This window comes from Aythya fuligula, chromosome 2, assembly GCF_009819795.1.
Source record: "Aythya fuligula isolate bAytFul2 chromosome 2, bAytFul2.pri, whole genome shotgun sequence".
Classification (NCBI taxonomy): domain Eukaryota; kingdom Metazoa; phylum Chordata; class Aves; order Anseriformes; family Anatidae; genus Aythya; species Aythya fuligula.
The window spans coordinates 120,728,379-120,743,192 of NC_045560.1; the positions used below are offsets into that span (position 1 = coordinate 120,728,379).

Sequence of the window (14,814 nt, forward strand, 5' to 3'; positions counted from 1 at the left end):
ATATCATACATAGGTCTCCCTGTCACACTTCTGGGAGGGAGGAAAATATCCTCACTGTGCAAGCAGCATGCTCCCCTCTGCATCAGGTATCTCCTAACTTCCCACAGGAGCAATGCAGATGCTGCCCCAAATCACTGGCTAGTTCTCCTCCGTTCCCTTTGGATTACGTCTTAACATTTATCAGGCCTCAGGAAGGTTTAGAGAAGTGTCGAGGCTCTGTACAACAAATCCTGAATTACATTCTGTATTGTGACTAGGAAGAAATGTAAAATAAACAATATAATTTTATTCTGTGTTTTACGTGGCCCACAAATTACAGGAGGAGAAGTTACATGAAAAACAATTCATCTTCAAAATTCCAATTATAGGTGTGGGGAGAAAACAATATATTTCTAAGAATTTGAAATGCAGAGCAGCTGACATAGTTTTATTTTAAAATGATAAATATTTTTAGATTGAAGTGCAATTAGTAGTGAAAATGTCATGTAGTTTTACTGTGTATGTTTGCTAATATGGCTGGCATAACTCATTTAGGAGATGCCTGCAGTGCAGAGTCCTATGCTACATATATCATAACCAAAAATACAGTACTTACATGTATATATAAAATGTACACAGAGACAACATTGCCAAACAGCCTTTTGGGACAGCCTAAAAGAATATCATTAATTTTTACAGTATACTTACACTTCTGGCTCAGTTCCAGCACTGGCTTTCTGTAAAAATCATTTCAAGTATGGAATTATGCTGTTTGCTTGCAGCAACATCACAGGAACAGTAGTGAGCCATATGTTGCTACTTAGCAACTTAGTCTATAAGTCCCAAAGCATGTACTGATTTGAAAATTGAACAGAAATGATAATTGTTGAGGGATGCTGTGAGGCGACTTGTCTTGGATTACCAAGCTATGCAGATGTTTGATGTTATATAGCAAAAGGAAGAAAACTATATTTTTTCTGTCCAATAGCTGAGCTTATATTTATGATAGCCTAAAGGCAATAAATGGATTAAAATCCTTAAAATAATAGAAGGTGATGTTTTTCTGGGTATGAACACTTTGCAATAAACAAAAAGAACTGAAGTGCAAAGTTCAGCTTTTTCAGAGCAATTGAAACATTTCTTATGTCTAAATTTTATTTTATTCTGCAAGACACTTCATTTTACAGTCCTCATATTTCTTGAAATGCTGGATTCTAGGAAGTTAGAAGGAGAAGGCAAAGCAAGCAAAGCTCACTTCTCAGGATTAGATCCAAAGAAAGGAGGTGAGCATGTCAACATGCACCAGGACCCCCAAAATCCGGCCTCTATAGTCATATAACCCTGAAGACAGCTTAATGGAAACCCCTTAGTCTCTGGTGTTCTACACCATGACCAAGTCTGCCATCCTACCTCCAAAATACGCTGGGTAAGACTCTGGAATTAGAAAATGATGCTCACACCTGACCCAAGTCAACACGATCCAAGCTTGAATAAAAGGTTCTGATAGGGCCATGCCTCTCCTAACATGTGGGATTCCCACTTTCGTTAACAGATGTGCATCCATTGAGGGAAGTGGAGAATTTAATTCATTCCTCATTCTGACGGGATTCAAACTCTCATCTCTGACCTCACAGGGGAATAGCTGAGCTGCTGGGGACAGGAGGGAGCTTGCAGTCTTCTCCCTGAATAACGTGACTGGAAGGCTCATGAGCACAGATGGAAAATGGAAGCAGAAAACTCTATGGATTTAGTGACTAGAGTTTTATCTGGAAGAGAATTTTTTTCATCTCTTCTTACAGGACTTTTTTCTTTTTTTTATCATCCAGTAACAGTGAGTGGAAAATGAACAAACAGTCCTGAAAACAGGGACCAGAATGTACAGTTACATCCTTTCTTCTTCTTCTCCCTCTCCTGTAATCTATGCAATCTTGCATGCTTTATTTTCATGGCAGTGAATACCTTATTCCTGCAAAATAATCTGGATTTAACAGCAGAATGACTGTTGAAATGTTAGTTCACCAAATCTGGGTGACCACTAAATGTTTTCATCTGAGATAGGAAGTGCACCACATTACAGCTAGTAAAGACCTTACTCAGTACAGTCAATGGAGAATTTCTCAGTTCCTTCAGGGAATTACTAGCAGATATACTATGATATACCATAGATATACTATAGATATACTATGTATATTAGGAAGAGGTTCAGGAAGGTTTCTTACACAGTCCAAATATCAGTGTAAGACTACTGCAGCATCAAGAGAGAACCACTGTAAGGGAAAGAAAGGAGGGTGCAACAGCTGAAGGCTGATGGCTTCCTTCAAACAGGCATAGGACGCTATTTGACTGGAGTATGCTTGTAACAAATACTATGCCTGGCTGTCATGGAAGCTGTTGCTGTATGGATCCCCAGCAAAGGACAGAGAGTTCAGACACCTACATCTGTGGTTTGAATTCTACCCGGGAGCTGGACACCCGAAAGCTAGGCTTTGCCATAGTGAGTTTATAACTATATAAGCCCATTATTAGTTCTACTCCTTAGTAACTAATCAGAGTTTTCTGTCATCTTTGAATTTGGAAATGTCACAACTGATAGATTTTTTCCTTGAAGACAAAATAATTTGCACTTAAAATTCTAGCCCTGGATCTTTAGAGGTAGTTTAAGCACCTTACTTCCATTGAAATAAGTGAGTGTTAGATGCATAAATATCTCTAAGGATTTGGGCCTTGTTAGCACATGTAGAAACTGCATAAAAGATTAAAACTTATACTCTTAATTTTTCAATGTGCCATTTAAATTATTTAAACTACAGGCATACACAGTACAAAAATATCAACAGAAGAAAAATAATTCTGATGTATAATGTGGATTTGCAATTCTTTATTCAAAACTATTTAAGACAGACATAATGATTCTCTGAAAGGTAGCAGCTGCTTTATAACAGCAATCATTCACAGAGTTTGTATTTCTACTGTTTCAAACAAATTCAATTAGCCCTTGCACTTCAAAACCCTTAAGGCATAAATGAGATGATACTAGGCTGCTTTAATCTAATAGTAATACTAAAACTTGTCAGTACAGTTTTTGGATTAATGGTTAGAGAAAAATTAATAATATAATTTTTCATTTTTTAATCAAACAGTTCTGTTCTAAACTACCTCTGGATCTTCGAGGGTTCTTAGCTGAATAAGTTCAATCACACACAAATCCTAAATACAAGTATAGTTGGTCTCTAAAGGTATTTCAACAATAACTTCAACAGAAGACTGGGAAGCAACATGGTGGAACATTTTGAAAACAGCCTTTTTGATTGAACAGTGTAGTTCATCTCACACAGCCTCCAGCTTCCCTGGCCCCAAATGTACTGGCGTACTACACGCTACAATTAAGTAGCCTGTCACAACTATCTGAAGAACCCTACTTTATAAGGACTTTTGGATTTGAACATACTGTCACTTTCCAGAGCTAAAATTGGAATTCCTAAACTCTGAATTTACACACAGCTTATCTACACACTTTTACTGTGCAGGCAAACTGATTTTCCACCTAATGAGAGAGAGTCATATAACCCCACCAGTCCTTCCAGAAAGAGGTATATTAGACCAGCCACTGCTGGGCCTGAGACATTGCATGACCTAGACCACAAGTCCAATTATTCAGGGCAATTTCTATTACACAATGTAATTTATCCACACTGCTATCAACATCACTTGCTACTACAGAATTAATTCTTATTTTTAAGAAATAATTTAAATCTTTCCATCTTAGAAAGCCATAGCAATTTAGGGTTCAAGTGGAAGTGTTTCTGAAATGATTTTGAAACATGCATCTAACATCAGAATTAAGCGTGTATGGTTCCCCTAAAGGGAAAGGAATAAAAGATACCCATAAAGAATCCACATCACATTAAACCTTTTGGGCTGCAAGCTACATGAGACTGAATCATTTCCCTAACCCCGTTGCTAATGGTGTAACATTGGCAATGTTTCTCAGCCATACGATTAGCGTTAAAAATGCAATTCTTCAACTACAACTGGCCTAAGAGTGATAATTAAAGCTATTTGTGACATGTGTAGCTTATAATGATTAACTTGTCTGCAGTCAGATAAACAAATAACCTGCACCTGTAAAGATTTTATTTCCTGAAGGTAAAACAACTGTTTAGGAAAGATCATGCTGGCAAAACAGCTGCTTGCATTCTGGAGAGGAAACAAGGTAGTATCTTTCAACAAACGCCAACTCTGGTGTTTTATCAGCTCTATCTCATTAACTGGAAACAAGGCTTAAATGCTTTGTTTATAAATTATGATTATTCCTGATTGCAGCAGTTACTGATAGTGCCACTCATTTGCAATGCAACTCTTTGAATTTGTTTAATTACAATTTGAAACAAGGCAGAGAAGATTAATTAACCCACCTGGCTGGCTGGCACATAGTCCTGGCTTGGCTCTGTCATACTCATATACATGTTCTCACCGTCAAACTGCAAAGGAAATAATAGTAAACATTCAGCAAACTTGAATATTTTTCAGCATTGACTGAAAAAAAACAGTAGCCATAAACTAATATTACAGCCTGGTTTTAGAGACTTGTAATTGCGTGTGTGCATCTTGTCTTTGATGTTCCTGTTGTCATCCTTATTGACCCTGGATGTCAGTGATTTGGAGTAATTAGCGCTCTAGTAATTACAGCTAGCAAGCAAGAAATGAATGGTTTCCTTTCATCTGCAATCTGTTTTAAAACAAAATGGCTCATTTTGTGCACCATGTATACATATTGCTGTTGGTTGTAATGAAGTACTAAGTGAATTGCACAGTTACTGAGAAAAGGAAGATGAGAATAGAAACTGCACTAAAATGTATCTTAATGGATTCCAACTTTAGCTTTTGAGCAGAACAAGAGTTGAAATGTCAAAACAAATTAAACCCCCTCCCATTGAAATGTTCCCATATCAGAAACTAGCAAATATATTTCCAGACAGCTTTCAGACATCTGAATGTATGAAATAGTATACCTCCTGACTGTATGGCTTAAAAGGATAGTTTGCTTGATGTGTGAATAAAATAAACTTTCATAATCAGAACTGCAAAAATACCCTTCAACAAATGAAAAACACCATTCTTGGAAATGTACACAAAGCAATTTCTGGTTCTTTTTCTCCCCTCAACCACAGTTAAGAAATAACAGAAATGTGATAGAAAGGATTTGATTAAAAACTGAGGGTCTAGATGGAGAAAAACTGTCAGAATTGAAGCCTTATCCTGTATCAATACAAAGAAGTATAAAACTCATGTTTTCTTATGTAATCTGGAAAATGTCCCCACAGAACTTCCATCAGACTCACTCAAGTAGCAGTGCCAACAGGGTAACTATAGTGCCAGTGCCCGTTCAGCAGGTAGGGGAAATCTTTTCAAACCTTTCAAGTAGAAATGAACAACAGCAGGAATCCCCATCCTCAGCCATCAACCACAAATATCCAGCTGTTACGAGGTCTGTTTGAAATAACTTTCACCTGACCCCTTCTGTGAATGCTTAGAGTGACATATTTTGGAAATGAGCCATCATTTTGATGACGCAGAAGCATTTTTAAAAAATCCCCAACACCGACTGAGCTTGCTTTACTCCTACGGAAGGTGGCAGTGAAATTCCTGTGGACACTTCTCAATCCACGCTGAGCTTCTCAGGATATGCTACCTTCAACGTGCAGTATATTCAGCTACACCAAGGTGGCAAAGTCAAAGTGTGGCTTTGGCAGATAGCATTTTTTGCTGAGGCAGCTGAAAAGGTTTCAGCTTCCAGCTGTTCGTCCTCTTCTTCTGCCAGAGGCTACAAGCCTTGTAACAGCAGCGGTAAAAGTGAACAAGTGCCAGCTCCTGGCACAGCAGCTGCTGGTCTGCCCTTCCTGGCCAGAGTTATTTAATAGTCACAGCCTATCTGTCAGAATCCCTATTTTCATGTGAGGAAAAGGATTACAGGCTCATATCTGCCATAGGAAGTACAGTATTTCCAAAGTTTGATGGAACAAAGATAGTTGGAATAGGCCTTAAAGATAGGGAGTGATGATCTTTTAGTAAATTCATTATTTCTTGTTTACACCTACCATTTCTTTCAGCTTTCTCAAGAATGTTATTATTTATTCAAATTCAGGGTGGAATTTAGGAGAGCATTTTTTAGTGTTTGGATTGTTTGAATGATGGAAAAAAGTCAATGCTTTGTTTCTTCTACTCAAATTGAAAGATGAAATTCTGAAGAGACATTTCACTTCCTGCGTTTGGAAACCAAGTGCCCCAGTGTTAGGTCTACGGGAGCTCAACATACTCTGCTTGTCAGACGAAAGGCTGAAAGGTGTTTTGATCACTGCGATTGGTACTTACACCCCAGAAAGATATCTTATAGCAAGATGTCAGCCTTCCTGACAGTGGTATAATGAGATCTAGCATTGAGAAATGGAAGTTACAGAAATTCAGATCTGAAATAAGGTACAAATTCCTACTTGTAAAAAGAAGGTAATTAATCATTTTATCAACAACAAAATCATCATTTCTTTTAGATTTTAAAATAAAATTAGATATTTTTTTCAGAAAAGATACATTCCAACATCACATATATTAGAAATCCTTTGGACAGTGTAGTTAAGTTGGCTAGTTATGGCAATCCTATCTGCCCTGGAGACCATGATTTCTGAAGACTCACATTTTGAATTTCCCTCATTATAGTCATGTACTTGCTACACTGCACAACAAACATTGCTATAATTCAAATACGATGTTGCATATGCTTAGCTGCAATGAACATGAATAAATTTCTTTCCTTCACTGCATATTGGCTAGATGCAGTCCAGGGTTGTTTCAATTTATTTTGCCTTCTGTAACACCCGAGCCTGTGATTTGAGAAAAGAATCTTACTAAAGCATACTAATTTTTCAGGGATTTCCTTGTTTTGGATGTTTGGTCAGCTGTCCTTGCTCCCAAGCTTACAATCACCAAAGCTGCTTTCACAGAAAAATTTACCTAATGCCATTTTTACACGAATCTTGGAAGTTTTCATCATTCTGTGTGTTGTTCTGAGATCAGCTTCCTACTTGATCAGTGTCTTGCTACTACAAGCACAAGTGCAATCTTGGTCAATCTTGGATCTCTGCCTTTCATTTCTTTGCTTGTGGCCCTTTATTTAGCTCTGAAGTTATTCAGTTCTACTATGGTCTTTGGACTTAGTAAGCATGTACCAATGAAAGTGAAAGACAAAATCTGTACCTACAGTTAAACTTCCTGACCTTTTGGCTTGACCTTAAACAAGAAATGACCTTCTACAACATTTCAGATCAATTTGTTAGGGTAAATTCTCAGAAAAATATATTGATGCATAATGTCTGTAAAATCCGAGTGATTTTTTAATATATAATAATACCCAGCAGCTTTTTGGTTTATTACTTAATTTCTTCAATATTCAAACATTGAGTTAAGTCACTGCAATATTTAGCCTTTGTTTCTTAGAAGTATGTGCAAAACTTTGTAATAGGTTGCACAGTTCAATAAGATTTGATGGAATATGTATTTTCTGTAGTGTTTATATTTGCAGGATGCGGGCTGTAACGTATTAGCTAACACTAACACTGTTGTCATGTTAGTACTTATACTAGATGTACAGTTATATAAATTATTATCTGCCCTCAGACTAGTGCAGTGTGGTGCATGGCTCCTTGGTGGTCCTTAAGACATCAAACATGAGCATGCAAGCCAACTGTAAACTTGAATGACAAAGCATATACACATACGCTTTCTACAGCAGGTGTTCAGGAGACACCTCCTGTAAATTCTCAATGTTTACTAAAATGTTTATAAAATAGGGAAATTATGATTTATGTAAACCAAAGCTGAAAAAAAAAAAAAAAAAAAAAAAGTTCACTTCAATGCTGAATTGTTTATTCATCATCTCTTCCAAAGAAGTGTGGAATACAGATGACCCATACACCCCACCCCAGTGGGGAAAAAAAAAAAAAAGGTACGCAAGCCTTCAATGACAGAAGAGACACAAGAGAAGTTCAGAGACACTGATGCAGTGCACGGTATCCATGCTCCCTTCTCTCCTCCCCAAAAATATGACTAGTCCCCACTGAAACAATAAACTCTGAAAAAAATGCCAACAGCATGATCATCTGGAAAGTCCTACAATTTACTTGCCCAAGGTGTATCAGAAGCTTCCAAAACAGGTCCCTAAACATCAGAAATGAATACTCTTTCCAATATTAAATTATTTTACCTTTTTATAACTCATGAGAGGTCTACGTGGTTGGTATTCAGCTCTGTATAGTCTTATTCAACAGCAGTTCAAGCAGCTTATCCAGATAGACAGCAAGTCAACAGATCAGCAGATATGACCCAAAGATGTCTTCAACCACATTTTATTCTTCCAGGTTACACTCTGTGCCTCCAAAATTGTCTTATTTTACTCATCATCCCAGGTCTACAAGAACCTTGTATTTCCTAAACTTCCCCACCATTCACTGTGCTTGATTTTAAGCAAACAAATTGCACAAGCATCACTTAACCTGTGGATGATTCACCCACACACAACAGATGAAACACAAAGGAAGGCAGTTAAACGAACTGTCTTTTTTGAACCTATGTATGATGTATATATATCATGTGACATTTCATCTAAAGCTTTCCCAATGTGTCTCCAAGATCCTTCAGTATCATTAAGGGCAGACTTCAAAATCTTTCATTTTAATCTATTAAAAGTGAATGCTAATACAATATTCTGATGTGTGATAATAACTACTCTTGACAACATTTCTTTTCATATTAAAGTGTAACTGCATGAGAAGTTTGGGTGAGAGCAAACTAAGAATATGACTGCATTGTAATATGAAACAATATATATCTTGGAGCCGTTTATATTCAGAATTGCGTCATATTCTTTATTTAAATTATTATTATAAATAAAACATTCAGGCAACACTGTGGCATTGCCAGTTAGAATCTCCTGTAGAATAATCCTTTTTAAGACAAGTTACAACATTCAGCAAGCAAAAACATGCACAAAATATTCAAGCACTGTTATAAAATGCAATTTACTCATATAAGTTAGGAACATACATAAACATGCTTGACTGCTACTGATGCAAGAATTATGACAGAGTTCAACAAATGTCCAGAGTGCTAAGGCTGTTTTATCAGGCATGGTTTTACCAAAGGATCCAAAGGTGGCTTTACTTTCCCATTAGTGTGGCATAGCATTAGTTGTAGGATGTAGCAATGGCCATGAAGCCTGCTTTCACTTTTCCACTTACGTGGCAGACAAATCGTTCAGCATTTCTGTATTTTTCATTCTTTGTTTATATGTGATTATGTCACACAGACACTACAACAAGGCTGCACAAAAATAGAGAACAAAATTACTCATGTTGATACCAATTTAAAGAATCTTCATCATAGCCTACATATACAGAGGAATTTGGAAGACAAAAAAGGAAGACAGGGCAGAAAAAAAATGGAAGGGGCTGAAAGCCAAAGACAATAGCTGGAAGCAGAACATGTATCTTTACTGCTACCTGTATGTGCATATACTGTGATTATAAATACATAGGTATACCTGCACTAATGTCATGTACCTAGTTGAGCTGACAATGGCCACAGGGATGCACAGGTTTGGCATGGGCTTCCAGCCTAACTAGGTATCCTGTTGTCCCCACAGGCTACCTTTTTCTATGCCAGGTAACTATCGTCATTGCCAGGGTTATATGTGCTATCTGGATTACAAGGAGAGTGGATTTTCACCTGTCTTTTTCTCTCTGGCTTCTTGCAACCACAAACTTCTTTACTGTTGTTGGGAGAAGTGAGTATTTATTTTGCTTCTTTTTCATTCACAGCTTTTGTCTTCTGAGGGAATTGCATATTTGCTTTCTCTTTGTATACGTACATATATCTGCCCTACATTCTGCAGGCATAGTTAAAGTAGCCAAGAGAAGAGAAAAAAATGTCAAGGACATGGATCCTTGAACTGATGCTGACCTGAGTTTCTCCTAGTTACACCAAAAAGCATCACAATGTTATAGTACTATATCTTGTCCAACTGCGATGTAGGCAGGGAAGCATGATGAACACTAGCACATACGGTTTTTGAAGCCAAAACAAGCTTGGGGATGGGTTGGGGGGAGCAGCGTGGGACATTATTTTTTGTACAAGTGCATCTCAATGGAGAGATCCTGAAATGGAAAGATTAAAGGAGAAGAAGCAAGGGGAGAAATCATAGAATTGGTGAAAGCTGTTGTATTTTAAAGGTTCATTTGCTGTGTAAAGCCACTTGGACTAGACTACTCAATTTCTTCAAAGGATGTTGCTGTGTTAATAATCACAATCTGACTACAAATGTCTTCTACTTTAGATTGGAACTGGAAGCTATATTTTATTGTAAACTTCAGCTATACCCTCTAACTGTAGCTTCCCTTGCTCTGTCAGAGCTACAATACTGTATTTTATTTTACAAAAATGTTGGAAGTACACTGTAGAAAAAGATTATTCATTTCTAGTGATTTAGTGATTTTAGTGCTTACAGGTTATAGATACCATTTATAACTTACATTATCTAAAAACCACTAATCCCAAAAAAGCTTTAAAACTAAGCAATTTCGTTCATTTTAAACCGAATGCCAAGAGTGGACATTGTGTCAGGTTGCTCAGTGACAGAATGACGTTTTATTTTACTAAGAGCTCCTGAAAAGAGACTAAAATAATGATGGGATCCAATATAAATCATTAAATGGCTATGCTAAAGAAACAGTTGATCTTGTTATGGCAACTATTAAAGGTAAAAACAGTTATGTTCTGTAAACAATACTGCATGATGGAAAACCCCTTTCTTGATACAGTTTGGGAGAACAGCATGCCTGTATGAAATTGAAACTCCATTTTGTCTCCTGAACTCCATTTTGTATTCTGAACTGAATGCATGTTTAAATTTGCCCAAGACAGGTTGCAGTAATGCATTCCAGACAGGCACCCTTTCTGGGAAAGGAGCCTGACACCTTGCTGAAGGACTATCACGGGAAAATTGTCAAAAAACAATCTAGTACTATCGACTTTGATTGTGTCTGCTCTGCTGTCTTCCTTTCCTCCTTCCAGGACTGTTTTTCAAAAGTGAAGATTACTGGAGGACTATGACATCGCGTGAGAATGCCTGAATGGAGGACCATTGCAAAAAGAAATTGAATTCACAGAGCTGGATGTTCCTGTATGGCCCAAGGCATGTGATTACTGCAGACTGGCACATCATGGAGAAGTCCTGTCCCACCTGGAACACTAAGGGTCCTCCAGGTCATGGAAAGCTAGGAATGCCAAGCATTAGAGAGGAGATGGCATATCTCAGGATTGTTATTTTTATTCACTTTAATTCTGTAACAGGTTTTCAAGAGTAAAGTATTAGGAAAATGATTTATAAATCCTACATTTTCATTTTCTTACATTTTACCCAAACAGTCTAAACCAAGAACGTGGGGAATGATATGTTTAATTAATCCAAGTATGGTGATGCGTGGGTTAGACATATTGTCACCCGTACTCCTGTTACTCTTGTGAAAGGACAGGCACCCTGTTGCCTCAGACACGTCACTTACTTTTTTATTGTATGGGAAGTGTCATCTGCCAGGAGCATCTGCCCTTCATGAAAGATTAAAGACATGACTGTAGGCCCTGTTTAGACAAAGCTTCAGAGAGCTAAAATGAGAGCAGGTGCTTTCTGCTCCCAGGTGGAGGTGGGAAGGAATCTGTCCCCATCTCGATGGCTCCCTGGGGAGTGGGAGTGAGCCGTGAGTTGGGTGGGCATGGGCAGTGTGCCACAGGGCTGGAAGCGAGGGTGCTGCGTCTCAGAGAAAGGCTGTCAGACGTCTGTACTTAGGAAAAACATCAACAGTGACAAAACTCTCTCTGCCCTAAGCACCCAAAGGACTTTGATACACGTAGGATTCAGTGCTTGGATCAAAGCTTGATAGCAGACTAGCACTGCACTGTGTCTTTTCTACAGCCTGCCTTTCAAAGTGGAGATGATTTGAAAATACTCTGCTTGATTCTCCTAAAATTAGACCATTTTTGTCTCATTTTCCATTTATAAGACACACTATCATTTCAAAAAGTATAGGCAGCCCTGTCAAAGTTTTCTTTCAGAATTTTATCTCTATGCCATAAATACCTACCCCAGATCTTCTATCATTGTGTTCCCCAAGCTAACTCACTATTTATTGATCTGGTTGTGAGAATGAGAAAGAACCAGAGGGTTTCCAGAGTACGTTCTCAGAGGTGGCAAACTGACTGAATATCTAAATATACACTGGTAGTTAAAACCTGAATGATGGCACTACAGCATTTGTGTTTTTCCTGCACTTAATAGAGGTTAATGTGGAAGGGGAGAGGAGGTGAAGGGGGGTGTTTAGCTTCCCGCTTGGAGCCTGCATGTGTCAATGCCTGACAGAGCCTTGAAGTTGTTAGCCTTCATGCAGAGCACTAGCTGAATGAGGTTACAGTGCTGAGCACAGCGGGCTAATAGAAGTAGGATCAGACTGATAGGAGGAGTGGCAGAGTCTGGGCACAGCAGAACGTATCAAAGACAGCCCAGGGGAGAGCGGGTACTGTATTAGTCCTTTGTGCACATTTAAATAGAAGACAGTGAGCATGCAGAGATGAACTCTGAACTCACTCAGCTGGGTTCTTGCTCCTTTTAACCTTGGGTGTTAAATAAAATTAAAAAAAAAAAAAAAAAGTAAAATAAAAATAAAACCCGACCACATAACGCACTGTAGTCTGGACTCCTATGCTAAACTATCTCTTGCATATTGAGCACTCATTAAATAAACATACTGAGATCAAAGTGGCAAATGCTTTTGTTATTATTTTACTCAATCCACACTAAATTATAGATGTAGCCACCCACTGGGAAAATAAGGTGATAAGGTGGAAAGGTTTGAATAACTACGATTAGACCTTTCTTTTTCTGACCACAGTAGCTGAGAAAATTTGTTTAACCTGCTAGGCTTATAATATTTTCCAAGCCCAATGCACCTGGCCAATTTCTTGGCAAGGTCTCGTCCTGCATCATGGAAGGTGAGGGGAATTTTGCCATTGCTATTTGGATAGGAAATGGATCGGGTAGAATGGCAAGTGTCAGAGTTTTGGCTGTTAATTTTTATCATAGATTCTCACACAATGCTGTGTTTTGGATTTTTGAGAAAAAATGGTGTTGATAACAGACTGATGTTTTTGCTGTTGCAGACCAGTGTCTACACAGAGCCAAGGCCTTTCCAGCTCCTCATGCTGCCCTGCCAGTGAGGAGGCTGGGCGTGTACCACGAGCTGGGAGAGGACACAGCCAGGGTAGCTGGCCCAGGCTGGCCAGAGGGATGTCTCATACCATAGGGCATCATGCTTGGCAATAAAGGCTGGAGTAAAGAAGGAGGAAGGGGGGGATGGTGGGAGTGATGGCATTTGTCTTCCCAAGTGGCTGAACACCTGCCTGCCAATGGGAAGCAGCAAATGGAGTCCTGGTTTGGCTTTGCTTGTGTGCATGTGGCTTTTGCTTTACCTAATAAACTGTCCTTATCTCAACCCATGAGCTCTTATACTTTTACCTCTCTGATTCTCTCTCCCATCCCACTTGCAGAGAGAGTGAGAGTGGCTGCATGGCATTAAGCTGCCTGCTGGTTTAAACCACAGTAGTAAGATAATAGGGCCCTTCTTAATTCCGAGTTTCTAGAGTCATTTTTTTGTTGATATTCAACTTTGTCTTGTCATTTCAAATGATGAATTATATAATAAAGCACAGAAAAGCTTAATAAAAAGGATCTACAGAAAGCAAACAGATGACAAAAGAAAAAGTCAGGTTTTATACATCCACATGCAGAGCCCCCTGTGCTGCAGTATGCCAGAAGAGAGGCTCCACAGACCTTAGCGAATGAGTTTTGCACAAATAGGACAAAACCATTCCCTTGCATGACTACAGTGGGAGCTGTGTTCAGGGACCCATGGACAGAATTTGACCCACTATGTTATTTATAGAGCGAATGGAGTGTATATATAGTTCCTGTGGGAAAGTACATCTGCTTCTACACAGCAGAAACTTAGAAATAAAATGGGCTACAACAACAATAACAACAAAAGCACAAGCAAAAATCTACCATTACTCTGAAAACCCTACGGCAGAAGGACATTAGAAGTAAACTGAAGGTAACAATTGTCTGGTAACTAGAAAATCTTGCCTACATACTGCTATGCCTCATATTTAAGAGTAAGGAAAACCATAGCATACTTATAAATGTAATTTTAAAAAGTTAAAGAAAGGCTTCATCAGGTAAGAAGAACTTCAGTACTCTAGACCAATGTAGAAGGTCACTTGAACTTGTGCATAATGTGCATTAAAATCATCCCATTAAGGGGAATGAGATTGTGAGACTACTTAAAATCAAGCACCTATTCAAATTTGTGATGAGATAGGGCCCAATATCTCAGAAATGTACAGGAACACACGTAAAATGGTGAAGTATGTGCCAAACACAAATGGGACAAATCAGCTAAAATTTCTGGTAAACCAAATTATTTAGCACAGTGTGATAAGGTCTTATTAGGTACAACTAATTGAGATCTGGAGAGGGTGATAACAAAAATGACTAATTGCAAGGGTTTAGCAAAACACAGACATCTGTTAAATAACAAGGACTTCTCATGACAACTATAACGTGTTGTAGGGCTGATAAATGATCATAGTTCACCAAAACAGCTATTGTTCCAGCTATGTGGACAGTTCTGCTTCTATTCACAGTTACTCTGGTATACGAGGAGCTCCATTAATTTC

General features: G+C 38.3%; 1 protein-coding gene across 1 annotated transcript in view; it reads right to left on the reverse strand.

Annotated features, from left to right (window-relative positions):
• The window catches only part of TOX (thymocyte selection associated high mobility group box), a 220,234-nt gene that overhangs the window by 102,526 nt on the left and 102,894 nt on the right, over positions 1-14,814 (reverse strand). Inside the window, exon 2 of the mRNA XM_032182380.1 lies at positions 4,395-4,460. Coding sequence (XP_032038271.1) covers positions 4,395-4,460 — 66 coding nt within the window. The remainder of the gene's footprint in view (positions 1-4,394; positions 4,461-14,814) is intronic.